The sequence below is a fragment of the Lucilia sericata genome, unplaced genomic scaffold (genome assembly GCF_015586225.1).
Source record: "Lucilia sericata isolate MDLA Ls3-8-SP2 unplaced genomic scaffold, ASM1558622v1 Contig005481F_arrow, whole genome shotgun sequence".
NCBI lineage: Eukaryota > Metazoa > Arthropoda > Insecta > Diptera > Calliphoridae > Lucilia > Lucilia sericata.
Window position 1 is genome coordinate 1 of NW_023997549.1, and position 20,073 is coordinate 20,073.

At 35.0% G+C, this 20,073-nt stretch overlaps 1 protein-coding gene across 1 annotated transcript; it reads right to left on the reverse strand.

Annotated features, from left to right (window-relative positions):
• Positions 1-529: 529 nt before the first annotated feature.
• LOC119615506 (dynein beta chain, ciliary-like) lies at positions 530-17,616 on the reverse strand. Its single transcript, XM_037971512.1, is given in 20 exon segments — positions 530-603; positions 606-690; positions 3,876-4,008; positions 7,303-7,451; positions 7,553-8,554; positions 8,789-9,203; positions 9,255-9,571; positions 9,641-9,811; positions 9,875-10,015; positions 10,077-10,446; positions 10,504-10,697; positions 10,760-11,063; positions 11,251-11,420; positions 11,481-12,830; positions 12,898-13,416; positions 13,476-13,552; positions 13,555-14,298; positions 14,361-14,713; positions 14,773-15,485; positions 15,634-17,616. Coding segments are annotated over 20 exon segments (9,258 nt in total). The 5' UTR covers positions 17,611-17,616.
• Between the last annotated feature and the right edge of the window lie 2,457 nt (positions 17,617-20,073).

Here is a 20,073-nt window from a genome sequence, read left to right on the forward strand (position 1 = left end):
CTTACAAAAAGGACGCGATATGATTCTTTAGTTCTTAATAAATCAAAAAACTTTATGACGAAATCGAATATTTCATCATTATTCGCATAGTTTGTGATAACAAAGTTCAAGAGTCGTTAGACAAAACAAAAATTTATTTACGAGAACTATACATACATATATAGTGGAATAATATAAAACTTTTTAAAATTTAAATCTTTTATCAAAATTTCAAAATATTTTAATTCATAACCTTATTAATTCATCAAAATAAGAAGAATATTTTTTACTCTATTTTCAGATATCTCAATGCTATTCATCTGGTATTCGTGAAAGATCGAAAATAAAAAGAACGCCTTAACAAATTATGTTCTTCGTATCAGGTGAGTTCCTTTTACAATTTTATCTTTAATTAAAAAACATATTTAATTGCTTTCGTGATTTAAAGGGCCTAAGGCCAAAAATTTATTTAACAAATGTGCCAAGAAGATAACATTTCTAAAATTGTGTAAAAATTCCAAACATTTTAGTGCTTAAAAAAAAAATCAATTTATGTTTGTAACAATAAAGCCACACCAGCCAAAGTCCATTTGCCTGGTTTATCCTTAGTTTTTAAATTAAAGTCCAAACGTAAGTGGGACCACGAGTGCGTGTCTTATAGACGGGACACTCATACATATTGCGCAAATCCTGTTTATCCTGGGTAATGGCCTGCAAAAAAGAAAAAAAACAATGAAAGTATTAAAATAACTGCACTTATTACATGAGTGTATGTGTTAGTTTACATTAAAAAATGGCGCCAAATGGCAATGTTAATTTTCTTTAATTTAAATTTTTTGCATAATTTCAACTTGAATTTCAAATTGTTCAGTTTTGTGTTGTGTTAACAAAAACAAAAAACCCAATCATATAGATATCTAGCAAAACATGCATTAATTAAATATTTATTTCTATGTATTTAGTTTTTAAGTGTTTTGATTTATTTATGAATGATGGTATCAGGCTAGGGAAGTTCAAATTTTGAAATACATATTTCCTGCTTTTAGCAAAAAAGTACTTTTGTTAGCGTTACATGTACTAAAGCCTACTCTATAGTCCAGTCTATAGTCTAGTCTACAGTCTAGCCTATAGTCTAGTCTACAGTCTAGCCTATAGTCTAGTCTATAGTCTAGCCTATAGTCTAGTCTATAGTCTAGCCTATAGTCTAGTCTATAGTCTAGTCTATAGTCTAGTCTATAGTCTAGCCTATAGTCTAGTCTATAGTCTAGTCTATAGTCTAGTCTATAGTCTAGTCTATAGTCTAGTCTATAGTCTAGTCTATAGTCTAGTCTATAGTCTAGTCTATAGTCTAGTCTATAGTCTAGTCTATAGTCTAGTCTATAGTCTAGTCTATAGTCTAGTCTATAGTCTAGTCTATAGTCTAGTCTATAGTCTAGTCTATAGTCTAGTCTATAGTCTAGTCTATAGTCTAGTCTATAGTCTAGTCTATAGTCTAGTCTATAGTCTAGTCTATAGTCTAGTCTATAGTCTAGTCTATAGTCTAGTCTATGAGTCTAGTCTATATCTAGTCTATAGTCTAGTCTATAGTCTAGTCTATAGTCTAGTCATAGTCTAGTCTATAGTCTAGTCTATACTAGTCTAGTCTATAGTCTAGTCTATAGTCTAGTCTATAGTCTAGTCTATAGTCTAGTCTATAGTCTAGTCTATAGTCTAGTCTATAGTCTAGTCTATAGTCTAGTCTATAGTCTAGTCTATAGTCTAGTCTATAGTCTAGTCTATAGTCTAGTCTATAGTCTAGTCTATAGTCTAGTCTATAGTCTGTCTATAGTCTAGTCTATAGTCTAGTCTATAGTCTAGTCTATAGTCTAGTCTATAGTCTAGTCTATAGTCTAGTCTATAGTCTAGTCTATAGTCTAGTCTATAGTCTAGTCTATTAGTCTAGTCTATAGTCTAGTCTATAGTCTAGTCTATAGTCTAGTCTATAGTCTAGTCTATAGTCTAGTCTATAGTCTAGTCTATAGTCTAGTCTATAGTCTAGTCTATAGTCTAGTCTATAGTCTAGTCTATAGTCTAGTCTATAGTCTAGTCTATAGTCTAGTCTATAGTCTAGTCTATTAGTCTAGTAGTCTATAGTCTTGTCTATAGTCTAGTCTATAGTTAGTCTATAGTCTAGTCTATAGTCTAGTCTATAGTCTAGTCTATAGTCAGTCTATAGTCTAGTCTCTAGTCTAGTCTATAGTCTAGTCTATAGTCTAGTCTATAGTTAGTTCTATAGTCTAGTCTATAGTCTAGTCTATAGTCTAGTCTATAGTCTAGTCTATAGTCTAGTCTATAGTCTAGTCTATAGTCTAGTCTATAGTCTAGTCTATAGTCTAGTCTATGTCTAGTCTATAGTCTAGTATATAGTCTAGTCTATAGTCTAGTCTATAGTCTAGTCTATAGTCTAGTCTATAGTCTAGTCTATAGTCTAGTCTATCGTCTAGTCTATAGTCTAGTCTATAGTCTGATTATAGTCTAGTCTATAGTCTAGTCTATAGTCTAGTCTTAGTCTAGTATTCTAGTCTAGTCTATATCTAGTCTATAGTCTAGTCTATAGTCTAGTCTATAGTCTAGTCTATAGTCTAGTCTATAGTCTAGTCTATAGTCTAGTCTATAGTCTAGTCTATAGTCTAGTCTATAGTTAGTCTATAGTCTAGTCTATAGTCTAGTCTATAGTCTAGTCTATAGTCTAGTCTATAGTCTAGTCTATAGTCTAGTCTATAGTCTAGTCTATAGTCTAGTCTATAGTCTAGTCTATAGTCTAGTCTATAGTCTAGTCTATAGTCTAGTCTATAGTCCAGTCTATAGTCTAGTCTATAGTCTAGTCTATAGTCTAGTCTATAGTCCAGTCTATAGTCTAGTCTATAGTCTAGTCTAGTCTAGTCTATAGTCTAGTCTAGTTTAGTCTAGTCTAGTCTAGTCTAGTCTAGTCTAGTCTAGTCTAGTCTATAGTCTAGTCTAGTCTATAGTCTATAGTCTAATCTAGTCTAGTCTAGTCTAGTCTAGTCTAGTCTAGTCTTGTCTAGTCTAGTCTAGTCTAGTCTAGTCTATAGTCTAGTCTATAGTCTAGCCTATAGTCTAGCCTATAGTCTAGTCTATAGTCTAGTCTTGTCTATAATCTAGTCTATAGTATAGGCTATAGTCTAGTCTACAGTCTAGTCTATAGTCTAGTCTATAGTCAAGTCTATAGTCTAGTCTATAGTCTAGTCTATAGTCTAGTCTATAGTCTAGTCTACAGTCTAGTCTGTAGTCTAGTCTATAGTCTAGTCTGTAGTCAAGTCTATATAGTCCAATCTATAGTCTAGACTAGTGTAGTTTATAGTCTAGTCTATAGTCTAGTCTTTAGTCTAGTTATATTAACCGATATGTGGACTAGTGTATGAACGATTCTATGAACTGGACTTTTGACTAGTCCATCTACTTCTGTTTATGGACTGGTCTACCAATTGTTTACAATGGACTTGTTTACGGAATAGTTTCATAACATATTTATGTACTAGTTTTTGGACTATTTTGTTGGTCAATGGTCTAATCTATTATATGGAATAGTGCGTCGATTGGTCTATTGACTTGTCTATTGACTGGTGTTAACTAGTTTATTAACTAACCTATAACCTAATTAGTCTACTGACTAGTTTTGGACTAGCCTATTGACTAATCTATTAGCAAAAGTTTATAATTTCAAAAATTATTTAAAATATCTTGGGGTTTGTAAAAATGTTTTGATCTAAAAAGTGTTTTCCATCTCAGGCTTGTATAGTTATTTTTTTATTTGTTTTTGCTTTAATTGTATTTCGAATTTATTAGAAATTCTGTAGAATTTCTATGTATGTTTGTAAGTATAAATATAAACTCACTCGTATATTAATGACCGGCATTGGGGGATAAAGTTCTTTAAGACGCGACTCCATAATTATACCTTGTTGTATATCCCATCTGGCGCCTTCCATAAATATGCCATGAACGTAGGCGCCTTCTCTTGGCGCTGATCTATAAGACAAACAAAACAAACAGACAAATTATACAGTAGACAAAAATAAAAATCGCAAAACTTAAAAAGCAATTGAATTGAGCAAAAAAAAAACACAATCACATATAATTTACAAATTAAATTCAATTAAATACGTGTCTATAAATAGCTAAAAAAATCACAACAATAAAAATAAAACAAAACGGTTAATTAGTTTATGACTACAACTCAATTATTAGTTTGGAAATAAAATCTGCTAAATTGTTATTGGCGATATAGCGCTACATTTACTGCAGCTGCCGACAATGTAGTAGACATTAGTCAGTCCAGTCCAGCCCAGTTTGCCGGTAAAGTACACAGTTCAGATGAAAAACACAATATACACGAGTTATAATTTATGGTGCCAATCTGTTGATGACGCTTTCTTACTCTCGATAACGTCAAATTGTCGCCGCCGTCGCCTCAGATAGCCGACATGTTAATCGTCATTTACCTTTTTAATTCAAACCATTCTATTTGCATAATAATATTTTTAATTGCTTGTTTTTGTTTTTTTATTTTTGTTTATTTAATTTTATAATTAAAAACCGCAATTGTTTATTATTATTTTAAATGGATTATTTAATTCTTGGATTTGTTTTTATTTGTTTATAGATTTTGGTTAAAAAAAGTGGGAATTCCTAGAGTTGTTTTGGTCAAATGAACTAATTTTGATGATTTTGAAAATTTAAACTTTTGATTAGATAACCTTTTCGGTTTTTGAAAAGGAAATATAAAAGTCCATAATTTAGAAAAACTTGAGTAGCTAGTTTTTATGTATTGACTTGACACTATTAATTAGACTATTGGCAATTCTACGGATTAGTCTATGTAGTAGTCTATTGATTAGTTTACGGACTAGACTATTCACTAACATATTGTCTAGACAATTTTCTAGTCGATTGACTACAAAATTGACAAGTCTACGGATTAGCCCATGGATTAGTTTACGATCTAGACTTTTGATTAGTCTATTAACTAACATATTGCTAGTCGATTGAATATTAAACGGACTAGTCTATAAGTTCGACTACGAATGAGTCTACTGACTGGTCTATGGAATAACCTATTAACTAGACTAAAGATTAATCTACTGACTAGTCTTTTGATTAATTATTGACTTAACTATCGACTAGACTATTAACTAGCCTATTGGGCCGACTATTTAGTAGTCTTTTAGCAAGTCTTCGGACAATTCTATATATTAGACAACGGACTAATTGCTTAAATTAAATTTTAATAAATTTAGCTAATAGTATAAAATAAGTACATTATAAAAATACTATTTACAATTTACTTCGAAATGTGACAATTATTAAACACTTTACTGACCCATGACAAAGATATGTTCGTTCATTCGCATCTGTTTTTTTTTTATTGATAAACGGTAAAATCAAAAAACAACAATACTATACACGAGAAAGAATAACAAATAATTTCTTCTTTTGCAAAATAAAGGTCATAAAAAGTGTCAATTAAATAATAATCAAACCAACTATTCGAACGAAAATAAGAAAAAAACAAAGAAGAATTGAAACTGAAAACTAAGACATTTACTGGGAAATTGATCATATTTATTTATTTGAGTTGCATTGATTTCTTTTGACAGTCATTTAAAATGATTAAAAGTTTCTAAGATAGTTGGTTAGTTAGTTAATTAGTTAGTTATTCAGTTAGTTAGATAGTTAGTTAGTTAGTTAGTTAGTTAGTTAGTTAGTTAGTTAGTTAGTTAGTTAGTTAGTTAGTAGTTAGTTAGTAGTTAGTTAGTTAGTTAGTTAGTTAGTTAGTTAGTTAGTTAGTTAGTTAGTAGTTAGTTAGTTAGTTAGTTAGTTAGTTAGTTAGTTAGTTAGTTAGTTAGTTAGTTAGTTAGTTAGTTAGTAGTTAGTTAGTTAGTTAGTTAGTTAGTTAGTTAGTTAGTTAGTTAGTTAGTTAGTTAGTTAGTTAGTTAGTTAGTTAGTTAGTTAGTTAGTTAGTTAGTTAGTTAGTTAGTTAGTTAGTTAGTTAGTTAGTTAGTTAGTTAGTTAGTTAGTTAGTTAGTTAGTTAGTTAGTTAGTTAGTTAGTTAGTTAGTTAGTTAGTTAGTTAGTTAGTTAGTTAGTTAGTTAGTTAGTTAGTTAGTTAGTTAGTTAGTTAGTTAGTTAGTTAGTTAGTTAGTTAGTTAGTTAGTTAGTTAGTTAGTTAGTTAGTTAGTTAGTTAGTTAGTTAGTTAGTTAGTTAGTTAGTTAGTTAGTTAGTTAGTTAGTTAGTTAGTTAGTTAGTTAGTTAGTTAGTTAGTTAGTTAGTTAGTTAGTTAGTTAGTTAGTTAGTTAGTTAGTTAGTTAGTTAGTTAGTTAGTTAGTTAGTTAGTTAGTTAGTTAGTTAGTAGTTAGTTAGTTAGTAGTTAGTTAGTTAGTTAGTTAGTTAGTTAGTTAGTTAGTTAGTTAGTTAGTTAGTTAGTTAGTTAGTTAGTTAGTTAGTAGTTAGTTAGTTAGTTAGTTAGTTAGTTAGTTAGTTAGTTAGTTAGTTAGTTAGTTAGTTAGTTAGTTAGTTAGTTAGTTAGTTAGTTAGTTAGTAGTTAGTTAGTTAGTTAGTTAGTTAGTTAGTTAGTTAGTTAGTTAGTTAGTTAGTTAGTTAGTTAGTTAGTTAGTTAGTTAGTTAGTTAGTTAGTTAGTTAGTTAGTTAGTTAGTTAGTTAGTTAGTTAGTTAGTTAGTTAGTAGTTAGTTAGTTAGTAGTTAGTTAGTTAGTTAGTTAGTTAGTTAGTTAGTTAGTTAGTTAGTTAGTTAGTTAGTTAGTTAGTTAGTTAGTTAGTTAGTTAGTTAGTTAGTTAGTTAGTTAGTTAGTTAGTTAGTTAGTTAGTTAGTAGTTAGTTAGTTAGTTAGTTAGTAGTTAGTTAGTAGTTAGTTAGTTAGTTAGTTAGTTAGTTAGTTAGTTAGTTAGTTAGTAGTTAGTTAGTTAGTTAGTTAGTTAGTTAGTTAGTTAGTAGTTAGTTAGTTAGTTAGTTAGTTAGTTAGTTAGTTAGTTAGTTAGTAGTTAGTTAGTTAGTTAGTTAGTTAGTTAGTTAGTTAGTTAGTTAGTTAGTTAGTTAGTTAGTAGTTAGTTAGTAGTTAGTTAGTTAGTAGTTAGTTAGTTAGTTAGTTAGTTAGTTAGAACATACAGTGTACTCTGTCAACTTCGGTTTCTAAATTCCTTGTGACACCGATTCCATCCAACAGATCTATTCAATATCTTCCTACCAATGTTTTCAACCTAACCTAATCGTTACATTTAACTATTTTACACAACTGATTAATACTCACGTAAAATCTTCTTTTTGCTTTTTGGTCACATCACACTGCAAACACATTTTGTCCAATGGCAGCTCATTGCGACGAGCAGTACTTTGCATAATTGCCGTTAATAATGATTGAGGATTGAAAAAGCCAGCCAACCAAACACAAGAGGGCAACTGTTGTTGTTGTTAATGTTTGTATTTTTGTTTTGTATGTGGGGAATAAGGAAATATAACATTGACTTTTTAAACAAACGAGACTAAAAACTTTCACTTACCACAAAATCAGTAGACCAAGTCTCCAATTCTCGCAAACGTAGACACAAATCAATAAACCAATTATTTAAACCCAAGAGAGAAGGATAGGCTCTTTGGGTCCATACTGGCGGCACTTGATCCAAGAATAATGCATTTTCTAACACCTCCATATCAGAGGTTATAGTTAGTTCTCCTTTTAAGCCTAAGTCCAATTCTTTAAGACTTCTCTTCATTTCACTGGTTAAATAATTCATGCGCTCACATTCTTGGAAGGCTACTATAACATAGGGAGTTCTTTCCTCTACTTTATTCATGATTTCTATCATATTGAATTCCTCCGGTAATTTTTCTATAATCTCATCCACGATTTGCTTAACTTTATCCTCACGCGTTACAGTGGCTCCGCCACCAGCGCCAGCATCTCTCGGTTGCATTTCAAATACCGTACGGAATATGTTTTCGGCTCGTGTTGTCAAAAACCCAATTTCAGCATTTGGATGCAAGCCATACAGATAGGGAGACTCAGCTGGCATATTCTCATCTATATAGGCATGATAACCCAAATAATCAGTGTTAGGAGGAGCTGGAAAGGAGGGAGCCAAAAACAACTCTCCATCCACCAAATCCGGTTGCATATATTCCTCTAAATATGTTATACAAAGTTTACGATCCCAGTCGTCGGTGATATGACCACCATACATAATTTCACCAAATAAATAACGTAAATCTTCCCAAGGCACTTTAGCGTTGGCCTCCAAATAGTTGTAAAGCACCGATACACTAATATTCAGATCTCCCACATTAAAGGGATAGACCTTATTCCAACCCTGAGGCCCAAATTTACGACGTTCCGCAACAACAGCATGAAAGTAGCAAAGTGAAAAGAGTATAGCCTTAAATTCGGCTTCTTTTCCCGACATTTCCAGAGTCTCTTGGGTGAAATTGTCCAAAGCCTTATGGAGATTGGCCAACATGCCAGTGGGTGGTTCATTGGTGATTTTAATGGAGGATTCCAAAATGCCCTGTTGTGAAAGATAACGAACGAAAAGGTTAAAATTCGAAAAGTAGGAACGGAGCTTTAAAAATGTTATATTTTGGAACCTAATTCTGTTAGTTCTATAGTGCGTTAGAATGGGTCTGATAGGTCCGAATCCCTCTTGTATGGGAGAGTACAAAGTCTCGATGGTGGTCTAGCGCTAACTAACTAACTAACATTTTGAATATCTAAAAAAGTATTCAAATACATATGTATGTACCTGTGGTATTATATGGGCCGAGGGTGTGGAAGCCGGTTCAGCACTCAAAAACATACGATAGTCTGGATGTGAACCTTCGGCATAATATTCCAATTTCTTTTCCAAAACCGGCAGCCATTTGCGTACCAAATGTATATTTTGCAAAACAACCCAGTGGCCATTTTTGGCAGCCGTATCCATGGCGGCCTCAGCTATAGCCTCTTGACCCTGACCCAACGAAACATTGTGAAAATTATCCAGGTCTTGCGAATAACCTAGAAGTTTGCCTAAGGCTTCAACATCTTTAAGAGGATTTACACCGGGCGATAAAATAAAGAAGATGGGGGTAGAGGGTGAAGCTTCCTCAAAGGACTTGGCGAATTCCATGGCACGATTTTCCACATATTTAGAGCCAAGTTTTTCCTCTATAAAGTCTCTATAAAAGACATAGTTAAAAGGGAAATGAAGGAATTACTGGTACACTTACGCTAAAGCATAAGTCATACGATCCGGTCTCAAGGCCCTTATCATGCATAGCCTCTGTAGAGCAGTTTTGTTCTTCCATTCCTGAGGAAATTTCTCCTTTTCCGGTAATTCGGATTCCACTAGTTTTTTCCAACGTTTCGAAGAAGTTTCAATGTCACGATCTAAATTTCTAAATTCATCTTTGGAAGCTAGACTGCATATTCCGCCCCACGATTGATTGGATAGAAAATCAACTGGACTGGTGACGTGCGGTTTAATCGGGAAGCGGAGTAGGAAATCTAGTTCCGCAGAAGTTATTTCTTCGTTCATAAGAAGAATCTAATTAAAATAAAGAATTTTAGATGATATTAATATGAATGTTGGGGAAATATTTAGGAAAAACTTAACCTGGAAAGTCATTTGTGAAGCAAATATTAATTTATCACATTCAAACAGGCCTCTCGAGGTATATTGAAATACCGAATAGGTAATACAATCGATTAAATTTAAAACTCGCTGATTTAAAGTTTCGCCAGGGTCAGCCTTGGCAATGGCCTTCTGGAAAACCACACTAAAAGCCTAAATTTATGAAAAAAGAAGTAATTAAGAAAGTGTTTAATTATATGTGTAGGGGTGCTTAACCTTTAAAGAAAACTGATATATCGGGTTGATGGTATTAAGCTCATTCAAAATAAAATACAACAAACTGGCTCTAGCAGCAGCCGGACGATAATATTCTCGGGCTTTATCAATTTCTTTGGAAGTTATTTTAGCCTCAGCCACCTGAAATTTCAAAATAATTGTACATTACCTCAATCTAATGCCTGAACTCGGTATTTCAAACCTTCTCCTCAATTTCTGAGGCAGTACTTTTGGTAGTCTCCAAATTCTCTACTAAAGCCGTATCTCCCAAAATATTCTCCCCTGCCGAGGACAAACGAGACAGTAAATCATCTTCCAATTGTTTAAGCATTATTTTAAAATCATTTTGTTGTTTAGTTAGTTCAGCTTTTAATTCCTCCAAATCGGGTCTTTCGGCTTTAACTACTTCGGCCAAAAGTTGATCTTCTAGGCCATCGCGTGTAACCGTGAAATTAATTAATGTGGTTTGTGCTTGCATTTCAGGTTTATAGTGAGGATTTGCTAATTTTGTGTGTAAAATCAAGCGGAAATTGGAATTGTACTCAACTTCTTTGTCACCGATTTTAATGGCCCTAAAAGGAAATCAGAAAGGTTAGTTTTTATCCCCAATTAAGAGAAATATTACTCACTTTCCCTTTTTAATTAAGTTACGTCCCAATAACGAATCCAATACTGGATCCAATTGTTCATCGATATTTTCTATTAACACCGTATTGCCCTTGGTAATGGCTTTCTCGATTTCCTCCAAATAGCTACGTTGACCCATGCGTATGACTATTAACTGTTCACCATATTTTTGTTTGATCCATTTAACTCCTTGTAACTAGAAGTTTAAGATTTGACTTAAACATCTTTCCTAAAATTTAACATTAAGTTATCGTTTACCTGTGGATCTATCATTAACGGCCATCGATCGGAATTCGATAGTATAGTGGCATTTTCTATAGACATACGATCCGATGGTAGACCCTCATTTGTCCATATAGCTATGGTGGTATCATCTGTTAGTAGAGATAAGGGATCTAGATTCTCTGTGGTAGGTATAGGTGGATCTATATTCTTTAGGAATGGAGTCCACATTTTTTGTATCAAATCTATGCGAAATTGTTTGGTGAAACAGCCCACGTACGATATAAAAGCTGTGATTAGCAGTATATCTCCCGGTAGGGTTATGCCCTGTTTAACGAAGCTGGAAATTGAAATGAAGGTCAATTATCGGTTGTATGTAACATAAAGGTTTGCAAAATCAAAATATTTAATACTACAGGGTCTCTTTTTTAACCTCCCCAATTCTGAAATTCCCCTTTAAGGTCCCAGCCACAAAAATATCGGTAAAATGCGGTCTTATAAGAGAGCCCTCAAACCAAGCCACTTACTTATTAACAGCTTCAGCCCAGCGTACATTTTCACTAGCCAGACCACCCACTAAACGATTAGCCAAAGCTATGGTAGCTTGAGTAGCATCGGCCTCTTGCTGGCAGCGTAATTTATCAGCAGTGGCCTGTTCAAAATCGGCTGTCAACTTGGCAAGTTGTTCTTCCAAACTCTAGAACAAAAAAAAAAAACAATCAAACGAAGTTCCCAACCCAACCCCTCAATAACTCACCGTAACCTTACGCTTAATACCCGCCAATTTCTCCTGAGCAGCCGCCAGCTCAGCATTTGCTGCCGCTAAAGCTTTCCTCTTGGGCTCCACATCACAGAAAACCTCATAAAACTTAATAATATTAATAACCCAAGCACATAGACCTGCCGCAGCTCCCGATTTTGATCTAACAAACTCCGGTTCAAACTCGGGATCTTTTAGATAGGGATGTATGGCTTTAATAATCTCCGGGTGAATATTTTCCTTATCATAATTAATCAAAGAATCCAAAAATGTGTCCACTTTAGCCATGGAAATTTTGGCAGCCTTCCAAGAACGATCTTTGGGTAATTTACCACCCGGAGCCAGTAAAACCATAACAGCAGCGGTGACATTGGTTACGGCTCCCGGTGGCGAACCAAATGATTTCAATTCTGTTAGATTGGCTTTGTTTAAGGTATTCAAAGCTTCTTGGGCGGCCACCAAAGCCGGTTCTGCTTTTAACAAATCTTCCTCACAATCTTTCTGTTTTTTCGACACCTCATCGGCTATAAAAGCCACCTTCATTTCCTCCTCATCGGCGAAACCCTTCTCGGTTTGCACCTTCTCAGTTTCTATGCCCACTATCTCTATTAAAGCATCGGCAGCTTCATTTTTCTCTTTAAGCTCAATTTCCTGTACCGCCAATTTTACTTTAAGATCTGCCACTTGTACCGCTGTGGAACGCAATTTCTCTAAACCATTTTCCAATCGCACAATTTTACTTTGCAAATCCTTATGCTTGTCATTGAGAAGCTTAAGGTATAAACTGATCTGCTCCAAATAACTTTTGGGTGTGGTGTAATTATAACGTCTTTCATTTTGTAAATACACCTTGGACATGGTATTCACCGAGGTGTGAACATAAGCCATAAATTTAGCCACCGAATCCTGATGATTTGCGGGTAAAACTTGATTTTGCGAAAGGAAATTCATGGCCACTGATATAAGAGCCTCCTGAGGCCACTCATGAAACCAATTAATGGAGGTGGCATTGATGATGGCAGGGAATTTCCTGGACCGAACACGTAATGTTGAACCAACGGGCGAGAAACACAGAACTATTTTCAGCTGTTTACGTACACGATCTATAAAGAATTTCCAGCAATTTTCACGAGAATCCACCAAACCAGCACCTTTGACCTCATTGCGCACACCGGCTATAATATTCTCAATTTCATCGTCGGGGAATAGATCTGGAATCTCGCCAGTGGACAGCATATCGTTGATAAGGACTAGAAAATCTTCATTGGGAATTTGAGCATCTGTCATGAGAAACATAATGCCCACATTCTTTAGGCCTGCCTTCAAATATAAACCTGAAAATTCATTCTGGAATTGATACAATTTGAGAATTAAAAGCCCCAAGTTTTGAAAGAGAGTTTTGTACAAAACCAACCTTTAAATCATTTATGCCATAACCCTTTTTCAGTTGAATCTGCACGACTTCCAAACTCGAAATAAACGCTGCCAAACGAGCCAACGACTGTTTACCGCTGCCGCCGACACCCACCAGTAGAGCACTGCCACGTGGCGATTCCAATATACGATTTATACGACACACATGCATCATGGCATCCTCAAAAAGTACTAAATTCATGGCGGCAACAAGATCATTATATGAAGACATTGCCTCCGTGAGGAGTTTGTGAAGCTCAGTCCAACCCTTGATGGGCATGTACTTGGGTTCACCAATTCCTCCGGCGAAATGACAATAAATATTCGGTTTATCAAATATCACCGATTCGTCAATTTCTTCAAAGGATTTCTTCACAATGTCATGTTGCATTTTCGTAAAACTATCAATATCCTTTTCATCGATCAGTTTATCGGCATAGACACGTTGTGTTTCATGCTGCCACAGACGTATTAGATCCGTAGCGGTGGGCAAACAATCGGTTGTACTGAAAAGTAGACCCTGTTGTAAGAGGATTTCGGTTAGTTTCGGAAATTTTTGTTTAAATTTTCAACATTCACCTGAAAAACATTGCTTATATCGCGTAAATTGAATATATAATGCGATTTAATGGCTGTGGGTAAAAGATCTGCGATGATTTATTGTGTAAAGCCAAGGTAGCCGCCACTATGTTCCCCGACATTCTTGTTACTATGGGATTAAACTTTTGTTCGGCATTGGTAAAATGTTGTGACAATATCGAGTAGTACATGGTAGTTATGGACTCAGCGCCGGGAAAACTTACAGCCAACACACAAAAGTGACGTTGTAAACGGGGATTAATGGTGAAACTGCCAGCTGTAGGGTTCATACAGGCGACATATTGACAATTGTGTATATCTTTCAAAGTTAACTTGTTGCGATCATACCAATGACCATAATCCAAATGTTGACGCATTAGGGTATGAGGCTGGACCGTACCATAACAGTCCACCTCGGGCATATTCATATCATCGATGAAATATATTAGGGTTTTATTGCCAGGTGGTCCATAATTACGACCAGCTTTTTTCTCTAAAGGTTTCTCTAAGATTTTCTGCAACATTTCCGAAGTTGTATAGTAATTAAAGGGTATGGTGGTGACGGCATAGTTTTCCGACAACGATTGGAGTTTTTCATTAACCAGCACCGTTTTACCACAGCCGGCAGTGCCCACCAACATTACCGGATGTTTTTTGTCCATAAGTAAATCCAAAAAGAATCTTATTCGTATGGATTCAGAAGTATGAACCAAGATAGCCTGCAAAGGTAAATCACCATCCAATTCAAATTTGGGTATTTTATCGGTCCAGGGAACAAACTGCTTAGTTTCACAATCCAAAAAGTAATCGAAAACAGTGCCACCTTAAGAAACCCAAAACTCGATATGAAATAGTTTTCGAAAATTGAGAAGCTAAACTTCTTACCTTGGGGAAATTTAACCGTTTTGAACTCATTAACCCACCATTTGCTAAACTCTACACGATAGTCAATGGTTTGGTCCTGGAACATAGCCGAACCGAATGCCCAAATGCAGGCAAAAACGAAATAAAGTTCATGCCACTCTTTGGGACAGTCGGCTGGTGTGTTGGCCGGGGTCAAAAAGCATTCCAGCAGATGACATAACATTTGTATGTGAGCCATTTCGGCAATGGGTGTAATCTTCTTAAAACGAACTCTGATAGTTTCCAATGAAGCTGGTATATATTTATCAAATAACATAACTAAATTGGACTTTTCGGAGGGTATTTTACGTGTTTCCACCCAACTGGTCACATAACTAGAAAACAAAGACAAATTAAAAAAAAACAAAAAATTTTGGAAGCTTAAAAAACTTACGGATTCCAACCCAAATCCTGAGGATTTATATACAAAATACCCGCTCTTGAGACCGTAGCCGGTGTGGCTGTTCTCAAATTTGAAATCTCAAAAAGCAAACGCATCGAAGGCGTCAACGCAATGCGCTCATTACTGGCCAAAGTCAAGACTTTGTTGTCATCCATAACGGTATTTAAACTTTCAATCCACATGGGATCTATATCACCATCGAGCACAATCCACTTGGGTTGATCACCCGTTATGTTTGCTTGATCTCTCATTATTACCGAGAACAAACCATCTTTCCACTCTCGAGTGGCGGGATTTATTATGCCGAACAATTCATCATTGGTAACAGCTTTTGGATTTAAATCGTTGAATATGGGTTTCCGTTTGATATTCTGGTAGGTGCGCAATAGGGTTTTCCATACTTGTGTCTTCCCAGTGCCAGCATTACCAACAATAAAAACGGAATGTCTTACTTCTAATAGTTCCTCTAGTTGTACTACTTTTAGTATAAAAGTATCTTCCGTTTGTAGCAGTAAATCGGAAGCGGCTTGCTTTACGGTCCTTTCGAAATCTTGATCTCTTTTGCGCGGCACATCGAGAGCAGGGAAGAGATCACTTATCAAGCCCATAAATACTGGCATATCATCTGTGACAATTTTGGGTATATTAAAATCTCTCAAAGCTCTCATTAGCACTTCCTCCTCGGGGCGTCCGGGGTCACCTCGCTGAAAACAAAGTGGGATATTAATGTAAATTATTAAGATGATGATGATATTGAATTATAACAATATAATGTTCAGTCCAGTTTTGGACCCATATTAATTATGAGACTATACGCGATCCCTTTCTCAAAGGGTAAAGGGTTCCACTCACCTTCAATGAACCGGCTACAACTAAAACCGATTTAATAGCTCTTAAACCCCAATCATAATGATCCTGTTTGGACAACAGCTCTTTGCATAAAGTATATAAAGTTATAAATTTGCGCGCCAGAACACGAGCATCTTGAAATCCCTCAGCTACCAACATAATTTCGCAAATCAATTCAAAATCTGGCACCACCATAGCACAGGGTCTAAATAATGCCTTTAAATTCTCCGGTAATTCAGTACGTCCGGCATAGCCGGGATTCATAGTAATGAATATACCCACAGTGGGTACACATGTAATCATTTCGCCCATAAAATTAAACGTATCCTTCTTATCACGTATGGCATCTTGTACAGATTTCACCTGTACCGCTACCACCGATAAAACCTCCACTGTAATGCGATTGAATTCATCAAAACAACCCCAAGCTCCGGTCTGGGCTAAACCTTTGTAGATGTTGCCACACGATTGATAATCCATTTGTTCCGAACAGTTGAAAACATAAACCATAATACCAATAGCTCTGCCTAAATCTTTAGTAGTTTCCGTTTTACCTGTGCCAGCAGGTCCGGCTGGACCACCACCCATTACCAAATGTAAACTCTGGGTCAAAGTGATGTAACAGCGATCGGTTAAAGGAGTGATAACCAAACGTGGTGTATTGCCCAAATACTCATGATTATAGCGAAATTCTGCATCACATATGTTGGCAAAACAGTCTTTCTCCACATCGTCGAAACGATGGCGCAACTGGGATTGCCACATAAAGGCCGAACCGGAATCTAATTTGGCCTGAATCATTTTGGCCACCACGTCACGTGAATGTACATCAATGGTGCAAATGGTCATAATCTTTTGACGATCGCCCTTAGTGAGTTCCCCCAACAAAAGAGTGATCAGCAAACTCAATTGCGAGATCTGTTTCTTGTAGTAATCCTTGATGGCATTATCGTAACCCTCTTCCAGGCGGCTAAAGGCTATATTCACTTCTGTAGACCACCAAATTTGCGAACCACAGAGCGATACTTGGGCAGGATAGTCGAATAACCATTGCTCACGTTGCTTTTCCTCATAGGCCACCACGGCTTCGGAAATATAGAAGCGTAAAGAGGCTCTCATGGCGGCCTGTATACGATTGAGCCACACTTCGACGGGACCACGCATATTGGTCACCTCATTGAATTCCACATATTCACCATCCTTGGCATACATACCTGAAGCCGTTTCGATTTCATTCTTTTCACCCTGATTGAATTTCAAGCGTGCTATAGAATCAAACAGTTTCGTTAAATGCTTCGTCACCATGTCCGGTTGTATGCCATTGCTTAAAATATCCAATAGATCAGCGGAGGATACAAAGTAAAAACGAGGAAAAGCCAAACGTTTCGTTTCCAAATACTCTGCCAAAGCCTTTTCGCATAGTGTAAGCTCCTTCTGCAAGGTTTCCAAGCGTTCAATCAACCCGGCTCGATTAGTCGATGCCACCACATTATTCGACTGAGCCATCTCGCTCATTAGTATACGAAATTCCGTATCGATGCGATCGAAACGATCCGAGTCGACTGGTAGCTGTTTACGTATATCTTCCGAACTCATGAAGATACTCTCGAGATGGGTCCAAGTGCGTTGCACCTCGAACCAAACGGTTATCACCTGATCGGCTATCATTAGCTTATTCTGCCATGTTGATACCTCTTCGAGGAAATGGGCGATGTACTTGGATGTTATTAGATTCTGTAGACAAACTTGATTATCTTCGAGAGTCTCTATGAGTTCTTCCGAGGCTCTGAGGAGATTACATCCGGTGCGTGGATGGAGTTCATGATCAAATTCCATCGCAGACCATGTTGTATTCAAATCTCGCAATATCTTCTCCATAGACATTTCCTTGACGGCCTTGTCTACAATATTCTTAACCTCTTCTTCACATTCGTGCAGATTCAGGCCAAGTAGTTCGGCTAATGTTGTTTCGTGATCCATTATAAATTTAACCTAAAGTTAAGGTAGAGAAGTAAATGTGACAGTTTCATTATTGTGGAACTATTATGTTGAAAGGACACATAGAAACATGTTCATCATGCAACTAGTGCTTTAAGTAGTATAAGTTCGTGTGAGGACATTTACTTTTTGATTTTTGGATTATTTATTTACAATATATTATTTGAAACTTACAGTTATTTCCTTGGGTAAAGCTGATAAACTCTGTAAAGATATGTATTTACAAAAGCTGTACAAGAATTTATATACATTTAAAACAGAAGCTAAATAAAAATCTTGTGACTATACATTCGGATAACCTTTTTAATCGTTTGATTAAGGGTTTCATAGTGACAAACATGATGTTTTTATTGTTTAAATTAAAATTAAATTAAAAAATTTAAAATAATAAAATAGAAATACAACAATTCTATCAAAACAAAATTTTTAAAAGTTTGTGTTCAAAAGATCTCTAGCGTGCTGGAAAAAGTGGTTCCAATATACCCCTCACATTACTCAGTGCTTTAGCAACGTTTTACTTTGGAAAGAAATAGGCTCGGCACCTTATGAACTATTGGAAGTATCGTAACAAAATTTTATATAGATCGGCATCCTATGCGCAAAAGTCCAATAACAAGAAAAGTCCATTATAAAAAAATCTTAAAAATTCTGAAATGGCCGAAATTAAATGCAACAATTTTTGAAATATTTTTCTGTATAACCTCAAAATTACGACCTATTTCGATAAAATGCGGAAATAATAAGCCTCGCAAAACCCGTCATAGTACCTCTCAGGCCCATTCAACCTTGACCATAACAGTGAAGCATCATACACATTGAAGCTTCTGAATATGTAAATTTGATGCATCATAAGTGGAGATTTTGATACGGAAAAACAGGTTGAAGACCAAAAGTTGTAGGCATTATTCCCTGAAGATTGTAATCTAACTCTGGAATAGCTGGCAAAACCATTCAGGCCCATTCAACCTTGACCATAACAGTGAAACATCATACACATTGAAGCTTTTGAATATGTAAATTTGATGCATCAGAAGTGGAGATTTTGATACGGAAAAACAGGTTGTAGACCAAAAATTGTAGGCATTATTCCCTAAAGATTGTAATCTAACATAGGAATAGCTAGCAAAACCATTGGCAGCTACTTATGTAAATTTGATGCATCAGAAGTGGAGATTTTGATACGGAAAAACAGGTTTGAAGACAAAAATTGTAGGCATTATTCCCTAAAGATTGTAATCTAACATAGGAATAGCTGGCAAAACCATTTTCAGCTACTTAAGAAGCACTATTTGTTCCGATCGAAGTTCGTTAGTTAGTCAGTTAGTTAGTTAGTTAGTAGTTAGTTAGTTAGGTAGTTAGTTAGTTAGTTAGTTAGTTAGTCGTTAGTTAGTAGTAGTTAGTTAGTTAGTTAGTTAGTTAGTTAGTGTAGTTAGTTAGTTAGTTAGTTAGTTAGTTAGTTAGTTAGTTAGTTAGTGTTAGTAGTTAGTTAGTAGTTAGTTAGTAGTTAGTTAGTAGTTAGTAGTTAGTTAGTTAGTTAGTTAGTAGTTAGTTAGTAGTTAGTTAGTTAGTTAGTAGTTAGTTAGTTAGTTAGTTAGTTAGTAGTAGTTAGTTAGTTAGTAGTTAGTTAGTTAGTTAGTTAGTTAGTTAGTTAGTTAGTTAGTTAGTTAGTTAGTTAGTTAGTTAGTTAGTTAGTTAGTTAGTTAGTTAGTTAGTTAGTTAGTTAGTTAGTTAGTTAGTTAGTAGTTAGTAGTTAGTAGTTAGTTAGTTAGTTAGTTAGTAGTTAGTTAGTTAGTTAGTAGTTAGTTAGTTAGTTAGTTAGTTAGTTAGTTAGTTAGTTAGTAGTTAGTTAGTAGTTAGTTAGTTAGTTAGTTAGTTAGTTAGTTAGTTAGTTAGTTAGTTAGTTAGTTAGTTAGTTAGTTAGTTAGTTAGTTAGTTAGTTAGTTAGTTAGTTAGTTAGTAGTTAGTTAGTTAGTTAGTAGTTAGTTAGTTAGTTAGTTAGTTAGTTAGTTAGTTAGTTAGTTAGTAGTTAGTTAGTTAGTTAGTTAGTTAGTTAGTTAGTAGTAGTTAGTTAGTTAGTAGTTAGTTAGTTAGTTAGTTAGTAGTTAGTTAGTTAGTAGTTAGTTAGTTAGTTAGTTAGTTAGTTAGTTAGTTAGTTAGTTAGTTAGTAGTTAGTTAGTTAGTTAGTTAGTTAGTTAGTTAGTTAGTTAGTTAGTTAGTTAGTTAGTTAGTAGTTAGTTAGTTAGTTAGTTAGTAGTTAGTTAGTTAGTTAGTTAGTTAGTTAGTAGTTAGTTAGTTAGTTAGTTAGTTAGTTAGTTAGTTAGTTAGTAGTAGTTAGTTAGTTAGTTAGTTAGTTAGTTAGTTAGTTAGTTAGTTAGTTAGTTAGTTAGTTAGTTAGTTAGTTAGTTAGTAGTTATAGTTAGTTAGTTAGTTAGTTAGTTAGTTAGT